At 39.9% G+C, this 11,070-nt stretch overlaps 1 protein-coding gene across 1 annotated transcript; it reads right to left on the bottom strand.

Moving 5' to 3' along the window:
- Positions 1–344: 344 nt before the first annotated feature.
- On the bottom strand, positions 345–10,738 carry oga (O-GlcNAcase). The gene is made up of 18 exons (XM_024296889.1): positions 10,225–10,738; positions 9,597–9,648; positions 9,415–9,512; positions 9,178–9,308; positions 8,924–9,095; positions 8,744–8,842; positions 8,375–8,659; positions 8,095–8,253; positions 7,824–8,014; positions 7,495–7,749; positions 7,208–7,411; positions 6,703–6,877; positions 4,060–4,145; positions 2,944–3,048; positions 2,708–2,799; positions 2,443–2,635; positions 2,200–2,359; positions 345–2,092 (listed from the first exon to the last, which is right to left on the bottom strand). The coding sequence occupies exons 1-18, from the start codon at positions 10,388–10,390 to the stop codon at positions 1,956–1,958; spliced, it is 2,760 nt and encodes a 919-aa protein (XP_024152657.1). The 5' UTR covers positions 10,391–10,738; the 3' UTR covers positions 345–1,955.
- Between the last annotated feature and the right edge of the window lie 332 nt (positions 10,739–11,070).

Raw genomic sequence — 11,070 nt, 5'->3', positions numbered from 1 at the left:
CAAACAAACAAGGATTTATTTTTAAAGGTAAAGTTAGAAAATTAGGAGTAGGTAAAGATAGAATGTCAATACAGAATACAAAATTAATACATTTGAATAGAATAATTTGCAAAACAATCTATTTGTTAGTGAAGTTATTCAATGCATTTAACAGGAATTTTGATATTACACGGCTCTTATATTGAAAGTCTATTTTTTAATGCCAACATTAATTTCTTTAGAAATATTGTCAAAAGTCCTGTAAATGATAGCTTAAATACATTTATCAGTTTGTCTGGGATAAGTTGAGTAGTTCATGTGGATTGTTTTACAAACTATGAACAAAGGTAAGACAAAACAAAACATTTTTTTTAATCATTTATTGTTTTTTATGTTATACATCTTACATAGAAAGTTTACAATAATAATCAAACTTAATGAACTCCAACCCTAAACACAAAATGTACATTTGGAGCCCCTCCTCTTCCTGTCAAATCCAACAGAAGAGAAAGCTCTAGCATCAGCAAACTCTATAATCAAACTGCCTAAAATATAACTGGGAAACTGTTCAAGAAATGATTAGATGAAGAGATCTGATGCTGAAAGGCAGCACAGCCATGTAGATGAAGAGTTTGTAAAAAGGATCGTTTTCAGTACAAACAGAAGGCAAGCCAGTTTTGAAAGATTTACAAAACCATTCAACACGCTGAACGACAGTGTGTACAGACTGTCTGAGCACAACAGGTTTATGATCATAGCTGTAAGGTGGCATGCTTCTTGAGATGGGAATATTCCAACGAGCCATCACAGCAGATCCAATACAACTCATGCACTTTATGAACGTACAGTTTAAAACATCACATTTACAGACAGCCACTAAAGAGCAGGTACTGATCCTTAGAATACTAACAGAAGACTGCTACTATCAACCTAAACTTTGTCTTTAAATGATCAATTTACAAAAGCAAATGCAAAGTGAGTGAGAGTAGAAAAGCCTTCAATGGACAGACTGGAATAAAACAGCTGCAGTGGTTGATGTATTGAATGAACTGGACATTCATGTGTAAGTTTCTTGTAATGAAGGTTCTGGGAGATAAGGATTACCAATGTACAAATACAGCTGAAGTATTGAATTGACAGCAGATCAGAAGGTTTTGGTCCTACTACAAGATAAACTGAAGAGGGAAAAAAAGGCAAAGTAAATGTAAAGAAAAAAAAATGAAATTAACATTTTTAATATTCAGTGAATGCACATTTTCACAGAACTAAATACAGTTGCAAACCTCCAAGTAATATTTTAGGTCTGACTGAAAATTTTACTGAAGAAATTAGGATCATTAATAAAAAAAAAAAAAGGCACAAACCAAAAGGCAACTGCATTATTTCCAAACATAAATAAGGAGGAATTATGTTGAGAACCTGTGGAACGGTTTTAACTATCATGAACTCCCGCTAATCCTCTTCTTTCCTTTGGTGGCAAGTAGCATAGTTACTTTGAAGGCTTCCGAAATCTCAAGTGCACGTTCAGAAACAATCTCTACTGCTCTTGAACACATTTGAGGAGTTTTTTGTCGTACTTCTGAAAGACAAATGCGCATATTCCACTTATATCCTGCATTTATTTATTCGTTTAGCATGATTGAAAACTCTACCAGAGATTGTGTCACAGATTGGCTGTTAACTCAAGAGTGAAAAAGAATATGGAACTTCCGTTGACATGAACCTGGATCTAAATAAAGCAATGCCTAAGGACCTCATTTAGGGACTACAGCTCTTTGAATCCAAGTGGGCTGTAACATCCAATGGTGGTTTGGGAATCTGTGCTTGACAGATGTGCTTCTTTACACAAATTCTAAGGTTTCCTGGAGAAAGCTCACATGGCAAACAAAGTAGTATAAAGTTTCGTCCGCGAAGGAGGCAAAGATTTGAGCTGTTTGTTGCCCTCTTCGTCTGTCCATCAGTATCAAAAAGGGTCCTCAAAGACTCCGGCCCATAATGATGACGTCTTTGGGAAATCCTTCCATTTTGGCCACCTCGAAGCATCCCAGCTTACTATAGAAGTCCAACATTCTCTTATCAGTCTGACGAACCTTACAAAATGCTCCGCGAGAACCTGAAAACAAACCGTCAAACCAAGGAGAGAAAAAGAAAAAAAAAGTTATTTCCAGTTTTAGTGTTTCTGATAAAGTTTACATTGAATTTAAACATTCTGTTGCTCACCGTTAGCTTTAAGTGAAGACAGTAAACACCCCATCATGCTCTTAGCCACGCTGGGGTCAGTGACTTTGGCGTGAATGTCTACTTTGATGAGAGAAGGAAAGTTGGATAGAAAAGAGTCTGGAAGACCATCCTCATCCTCGTGGAAACTCAACATCATCTTCTACAGACAGAAAGAGACCATTTAAAAACAGAAGAACATGAAACCTTATCTTTCAGAACGTTACAAGAAAGATGAGATCTTACTTCAGCCTCTGTGAGGTCTTTGTCACAGTCTGGTTTGTTGTATTTTTCCTGCATACATGGAATCCAGTTCAGTTTGCACTTCTTGATGAAGGGCTTCACATCTACAGTGCCGACAGCATAACCGCAAATCCCGTCTTCATCCTCCAGCACGAAACCGTAGTCTGAGCTCAATGTTAGCAGCCCACCGACTAACCTACAAACCAAAAGATTTACCTCGATTTGAGATGTCAGGTGAGAATGAAACATCCATGTTTTTTATATTTACCTGTCTCCTATGAGGTCAGGATCCTCCTCGGAGAACAGTTCATCCTCCATTCCTTCACAGTACATTTCCTTGCAGATTTTATAAACTGCAGTCTTTGATGGAAACAGACACAGCTGTTATTGTAGCTTTCAAGAACAAATATTTTTGCAACAAATTCTATCAACAGCTGTGTAATCGCCTGTATAAAGGCATCTAAACAACATAAATTGATGTTTACGGTGGAATAAACAACTTACCTCATCTTTGGGATAGTATGGCCTGATGGTATAAGTTTTGGAAGTTGGCAGGGACGGTGGCGGTTGGTAGAAAAGATCGTTTGCCGCTTCTATTGGCAACAATCTCTGCAGGTATCAAAAGAGACGGATTTAGTTTCACAGAGAGGAGTTGCGGCTCTGCTTTGGCTGAGCTGTGTATTTGTTAAGTTGAACCACTATCAACTCAAAAGGAACTACAGAAGCTACAAAAAGAAGGCTTTGAAGTGTCAAAAACTGTTAAATACGTTCCTTGTTGATCTGACAGTGGACAACAAAAGCAAATACATCCGTTTCCTCTTTTTTTCAGAGAGACATGGTAAAAACAAACATAGCTTTTTAAACATCACGAGGCAATGTTTTTTGGTCTGACTAAGGTTTACTTGCTTAAGGAGATGCTCCTTTCCCTGTTTTTTAGGCATCGCAATAATACGCTGCGCAGGACCTCCTGTTGAGAAAAATAATGATGCTGGCGCAGAAATACAGAGAAGACTCCAGGAAAAAAACCTCAGTAAAAAAAAAAATTACAAACGAGCCCAGTGAATCAATCATGTGTAATTGTCATTTGAGTTTTTGGAGGAAACTCAGTTTTAGGCTGAAGGGTTTGCGTTTAATCCTGGAGTTTTCCCTGTTCCAAATGCGCTTGCGTTCACGCCGCTGCTGCGATGCTCGCATGCGCGCTTGCAAAGAGATGGCTTGGCAATTTGTGCGCTGTGCTTTTCCTGCAAAGAAATGAGGTGTCATGAAAACAAAACCTCGCCATGCTCGCTTGCGCCGCCTGCGCCAGGGAAAAGCAGCATCTCCTTGTGCAGTGGCTGAAAGAAACCCACAGGGAATGAAATGATAATGCATGTCATTTTGACAGGATCATCCATTTTACTCTCACACTCTGACAGTAATTCAAAGTTAAACGAAAGGCAAAACCTTTTTTTTAAAAGAATAATTTTCTTATTTTGTTTTTGGGAAGCTAGCCGTCACAATCAGCCCACCTTTGACAGACCAAACCACTTCAACCTGCGCATATTTTCCAAAATAGTCTTTCTCACAGCACTTTTTTTTTTTTCTTTTTTGAGATCGCTGGTATTTCAGTGCATTAGATACCTGGAACTCTCCTGCTAGACCTCCCCTAAAGGCCCAGGGCTCTTGGTCTCCTCTAAGGAACTGTGCTGAGGACTGACTACGACACCCTGTTAGGAGCACAGCCAAGCGGACATTGTTACCACAGAGTGGGGCTCTCTGATAGAGATGAAGGAAGTGGGGAGATGGGAATGGAGGGGCAATATGTATCTAAAAGCAACACTATTATTTCTTTGGTTGAATCATTAAAACATCAAAAAGGTCAATTTGAAACAGTCAAAATGTTTATATGTTGGGGCTCAGGCACCTAAATCTCATGTATGGGCTATTTTCAGTAAGAGCTCCAGAAGGACCACTTTACTTAGCAGTGATACTTTTTTTTTTTTTTTAAGCCTGGATTTTTCACAACCATCATCAAGCTTCTCCATCCAACGCTCCACCAATCATCCCTCAGTACTTCTATAAGGGTTACTAACTTTTGACAGAAATACACCAAAGCTGAAAAACCATGGCAACCAAAGACCACAACAGAAAGCTTTAGCTGCCATCACCCCACTGATCGTAGTACCCCCGTCTGAAGTCACATTCTCATTTTATCTGCCTTGTCACATGATGGGGAGCATAAAAACCAGGACAAACTAAATGTAGTATTCCTTATTATCACAGTTTAAGGGCCTTGCAGCTTAACGGCAAAAGCCACAATCGAGGCAAACCAGAAAGGAAACACTAAGGGAACAAAAAGACACAGAAAGCAGGCAGGGCTATTGGAGCTGGTGAACAACAGTACTGCTGCAAACAAAAGTCAGACCTGGTTGACAAGTAACCCTGTCATGTGACCAGACAAATGCTGCGCGCGTGCAGGACATTTAACCCTGCTTAACACATCAATCTCACACTGATGGCTAAAACACTTCCAGCGGAAAGCTGGAAACACAGCTGGCAGATGCACCCATTGAAGGGACCAAGCATGGCGGACACAATCAATGACCATTAAATACGCCACATAAGCAATATTTATATAATCATGCTGGACTTCATTATATCTTTGTCCAACTGTTGTGCTACAAAGAGCTCATGTTTCATAAAACGTACATTTTTTTTTGCAAAGCTGTAAAATTCAAAGCCAAGCACAAGTTCCTCTTTGTAGGTGCATCAGGCTGGTTTAAGCCTTTTCTATTAGCCTACTGATAGAAAAAAAACATGTTAGAGTTATGCTGCCAAAGAAAGAAGTTTACACGTTAACATTTGGAATTCAAACCTAAATCGCCGCGCGAGAAGTGACTTCATCCGGAGGCCTGCTGCCGCATTTATGTTTACAAATAAAAATTAAACAAAAACTATTATAAATCAAATCCGAACACAAAAAGGACGCCTGCACTGTGCATACATCGGCCACTGTCGATCCAATAGCAGTAGAAACTTGTACTGTGGATTCTTCCATCTGTACATAATGAAGGGAGAAAACAATAGAAAATAGTCATTAGTAAGTGTTCTCAAAAAATAACCAGGGAAGTTGTGACTAATTGCTGCCTGCAAAGCTTTTGTTCATTGAGGACAGATTAAATGTCTAAAAGTCATGATTAATAATTTTTTGACACTGTAGCTTTTAGACAAAACATTCAAGTGGTGATCTTATTGAGGCCAATGGTTTTACATATATTTTTGGGGTATTTTTTACTGTTTGGGTTTGCTGCCTGCTGCGTACAAAATTGTTGGCTGAGACCTCAGCTTTACCATATAGCTGGACATGATAGAAACCTGTGAATGAAACTGGGTTACAGGGAGTAACCTACAGGCCATGCTGGTGCTCCGTCAAGTAAAAACAACACTCCAGAAAGTGTGGAAGTGTCCTCACAGAGCTCAAACTGCATCACGGCACACTATCTTAAAAGAGATGCGATCAAAACCACAGAAAGACAAACGTCTTCCTTATAAGGTGATGGCATTTTACCCTGATGCAGATTGAGTACCTCAAAAGTACAATAAATATATTTGCAAACTTAATGGTAAACAAGCTGATCATTTATGCACCAGAATGGCCTTCCACAGTGAGTACATGAACTTGCTCTCCAAGCTCGCATGCGCGCTAGGGCGTGTGGGCACCCATCCCCACTAGGAGAGGAATGGAAGCAAGTGTGTCTATGTTGGAATGCAGCAGTGAAGTTACTGGATACACAGCAAGCAGCAGCAACCCTGCTGGGAGATTTTCCACAGAGGTCCAAATTCAATTTTTTTTTAATTAATGAATTTTAAAATAATATTTATTCAACATGGTAGCAATGCAAACGACATTCAGTCGGAGCAAAAAAAATAAATAAATAAAAAAAGAAAGCATGTTAAAAGAGCAATTGTGCCTTTCAAACTATGTGTGCGTAACCTGCAGTAAGCAGCTGATCTATAAGTTCTAATTCTTTAAAAACAGGAAATATTCACCAAATTGGTGCATGATGTGCACAAGTGATGCTCAGTCTCCAAGAGACAAACTGCTGCATCTTTGATCAAGAATGTTACTATTAAAATCATTTAATTTTCTGCTATTTAATGTCATGCAGCTAATTTAGTTTAAGTTTTAAAACTGTTGATCTGGGGAAAATGATTTGTATAAAATCAAAAGATAACTAGATGCTAAGCTAAGAGCCAGCGACCTGTGTTGCCCGTCTTACGTACCTAGCCACAGGACAAAAGACTTGACCATAGAAAGGATGCTCTTGATGTCCCAAATGTAAGGGTAGAGGTCGTACAGGATGGTGCGGTTGGCGATGTTTGATAGTCGGGTGAACATCTCGATGACGGAGCAGCACATGTCCTCAAACTTCTGAGCACGTGATTGCCATTCGGAAACCTGAGGAAAACAGAGGGGTCATTAGAACTTTTAAGCTATTTTGTTGATTAAAAGACGACAAACTGAAATAATTTGTTTTGAAAATATAGTTGGGATAAAATGTTGAGTAAAATGTACACAAATATATTGTGAAAGTTATCATTGGAAGGGAAAAAGTTGGGAATCTGTTGTCTAAACTTATAAAAGATGGTTGGACGGCAACACTCCATTGGCAACCACACCACCCAGAGGACAGTATGAGTAGTGCACAACCACCATTTTGTTTTCTGCTACATCACCAGCAGTTTATGTGCATCTATACACATGTATTTATGTGTATATCAAACGTACCTTGTCGCTTTCCTTCCTTTTGCAGTTCACACTGACAACGCTGCTGTTGGCTCTTAGCCAGTTGAACTCCTTCAACATTTGCATGGCTTTGGGTCCATGTTCATAAGGCAGGTAGAAGAGTTCTGCCAGCAGACACAGGTCATCCAGCGAGAGCGACTCTGCGATGAACAGCGGCTTCTCGTTGGGTCCAGGGACAAACACATCCTGAGGGCGCAATTCAACAACAGGGTCACAAACACAATATAATTTATAAAAAAAAAAGAGGATTTTAAGATTGTTTGCAGCACCTGTTTGAGCTGATCGTCTGTCTGCATGGGGGCGATGTCACTCCCAGAGTCCTCCTGGATTGACTCCTCAGGGGACTTTGACTCTACAAGACCCTCCTTGTCAGTGTCCATAGGCTTTAGGTCTTCAGCCATCTTGTCATTCAGGTTGGGACCCACATGTTTGTCCTCCGGGTCAGCCTCTGGCTCAGTTTCTTCCAGCTTCTCAACCACCATCTCCATTGGCTCCTCATCTGAATCCTTCTTTTCAACATCCACCTGCACAAACACTCGATTAATACTCAGCAGCTCATCAGTTCATAGCTATGTGGAGCAGCAACAATCAAACTCACCTCCTCTACCTCTTGAGGTGGTTTTGTGATCGGATGTGGAAGTGGATCCAAGCAAAGGGGGGGCATTGCAGCTGACATTATGGGCTGTTGGAAAACAGTCGTGACTGATGTGGATGAGCAAAGAGCCTGAGCCGTCAAGGATGTTACATCGATGGTTGTGCTTTTGGCACCACTCTGAGGCACCTGTCGACCTGAAAGCGTAAACTGTCAGGACCGTCCTTTTTTTTTTTCTAATCATACATCTAAAAGAAAACTCTGGGGTTAATCTTACTGTTGTACTGGTGAGGCACGCCAAACTCTGACAGCCATTCAGTAAGAGCCAGTTTTAGAGCGAGCTGTGGGCTGTAAAGCATGTCAGTCTCCAGCTCCTCATCACTTCCTTCATTCTCCAACTTGATTTGGATGGACACGGCGCTCTCCTCACCGTCAGCTGTTTCGCAGAGAGATTTAGAAAAACAATTAATTAAAGATGTTAATACGACAGCTTGACCTTGTACAATCCTGCCTAAAAAAAAACTCTTAGAAGTCAAATTGAATAGTTTCTAACTTACTCATGACCACATCTTTGCGAACTCCATTCATATTTGACTTGTACCAGGTGGCTAGAGTGTGAATGGCCACAAAGTTGGTTTCAAACTCGCAGTTGGGATTGGTGAGGACTCCCTTCAGTCTTGGAATGAGCTCTGTGGAGCGACCTTTGTATGGGCCCAAGAAGAGCCTCTTCTGGTCATAATCATTAGCATGAATATTGTCCCAGATGACTGGAGCCCGTCTGAGGATTTTTGAAACCTCTTCGATAGACTCCACAGGAATGTCTTTGGAGACAACTTTGGGACCTACACACAAGAACATTTTTTTTTAATGTGGATGTGTAAATTTAGACTGAAATAGTTCAAATCATCCTGGTACCTCAGACTTACCTGTCCATAATACGTCTATGCTGGGGAGTAGTTTTTCACCAACTGTGTGCAGGTAGGGTGACTGAGGAACATTTGGGTAGCAGAATGTTCCGCAGTATTCTTTAAAGGCAGACAAAAATGAAATAATCAACAAACCAAATTAAAATTTGGGGGAAAAAAATAGATAGTAAATGAAAGTACCTGTGGGGCAAAAAAGGAAGGTTTCTGGTTCTCCCAGGTATTGGTAGATTTCATTGGTGATGGAAACCTGAGCATGTGCAAAGGAGCTAAAGACTTCTTTATCAGCAGGGCACATATTATGGTCAATGTCATCGAAAAGTAAGGCAAATGACTTGCAGCCAAAATGAGTAACCTAAAAGAAAGAAGGATGGGTTGAAATTTAGGGTCAAATTCAATACCAACCCGATTTGATTTTACACAAAAGATTCTAATACCTGATCAAGTTTCCTCTTGAGAGCAGAAACTTCTTTCTGGTTGGAGAAGGTAATGTCTAACCCAGGAGAAATGGCATAAATGAACTCAATTCCATGCTCCTTTGCAGCAGCAATTAAGGTCATGAGTTGTTCTGCAAGACAGTTGTGAAAACAAATAAGTAAACAAACCTATGACATATTACAACACTGCAGAATCCAGGTACTCCAAGTAAAACAAGAACGAATCTGAAAGATTACCAGCTTCTTCCACCGAATACAGTTCTCTCCAGAACATTCTGTGTTTGTAGTCATCTTTTGGTGCATAAAGGTATGTGTTCAGCCCCCACTTCTGCTGCCTGTGAATTACAGGGTTTGTGACCGTCAGAATCACATTCCACATCCCCCTGCTGCATTTTTTCTTTATTAAAAAAGCTAATTACCTTCTGAACAGCTCTTTCCTCTGCTCCATTGTCCATGGGCGGCCATAAAAGCCTGCATATGGCAAAACAAATTGCAACATCATGCAATATTATCGTGATAGAATACATTTTAGTGCTATCTGCTTAGCACTGGAATAAAACAGGGACGTTATTTAAATAATCCGGATTTATAAAAGCATTTTGTGTGCAGAAAGATTATCTAATAGAGCTAATAAGGCAGACAGCATAATCTATTAGCGTGAGCATAGGTATAAATAGCACAAGAATCACGGCTGATCTCTGGGCATAACAAAGAATATCATTCTGAATATCCATAAAAAAATGTTTGGTGGGAAAAATATGAATAATTCTCTTTTTGTCAGTCCGATAGAAGCACATGAAAGCATTCCCTTCGCCTTAATTTCTTCCAACAAAGGCTAACACTGCTAATGCTGCTTTTGTTCCTACACCGAATTACAAAAACGCGTTTTAAACAAACATTTAAATTGCATTTTCAAAAGCAAAATATAATGTAACCTTTCAGAAAATGATACTCCATCATTAAATTAGGGACATTTTAATGCATTTCACTCCCCAACCAATGCCTAAAATTATCGAAAGTTCTAGAAAACTATGTATTCAACCTCACCTTCCACGACGCCGCTGATAAATTTTCTGTGCCCAGTCGATTCCACCTCAATGCCGGAGTCTTCCACCGGGCCTGGGGCCTCCACGCAAGGCTCTCCGGAGACTGGGCTGGGGCTGCTTTCAACAACTAGTTGTTGAGTATCTAATGGTTTTTCTTTTTGAACCATTGTTCGCGTTGTTTTTCGACACAGAATAACAATGTTCGATAGTTCTTCTCTGCAGGGTTAGCTAGCAAACCCACCGAGTAAAACCCGGATAAAAAAATCGCGTCACGGTCTGTTTAACGCTACAAGCGTACGGGAACAACGAATCCTTTATCTAAAAAAATCCAGTAACTGCTTACGGTGAACACAAATAAAATTGCTTCCAGGTGGTAAATCACATTTCGCAAATTGATTAATACGTAGAGAATAACAAACCCTCCAAGCGTTTGTGACCGACAATTCTCTTCTGTATATGGGGAATTTGCCCTACTTTTTTCCTTACTTCTTCCTGTTTACACCGAGTGCGCATGCTCAAAGAACCGGAGCAAACCGGTCAGGACCGGATCTGCGTGACAAAACAAAACACAGGAAAATTTAAATATTAAACAGATATCTAGCATGTCTGTTTCACGTGGATTCAGACTAAATTAGTTGTTTGCTTATCATTTTGTGTCTTTTATTAAACTAATATATATTCGTTGCTTGTATGAAGTGTATACTAAGGCTGTTAAACGATTTGTCAAATTGCTAGTTTTTTTCATACACCAGTCCCGTGCAAGGACGGGACATGTTGTGGTTTAAAGGAGACAAAACGGTAACAAGCTTTAAAGATAAAATCGAGACGTTCCCTAAAAAAAAGCAGA

Source organism: Oryzias melastigma, linkage group LG15 (assembly GCF_002922805.2).
Source record: "Oryzias melastigma strain HK-1 linkage group LG15, ASM292280v2, whole genome shotgun sequence".
Classification (NCBI taxonomy): Eukaryota; Metazoa; Chordata; class Actinopteri; order Beloniformes; family Adrianichthyidae; genus Oryzias; species Oryzias melastigma.
The sequence above is the reverse complement of the archived record's forward strand: the minus strand, read 5'-3'. Positions and strand labels throughout refer to the sequence as shown.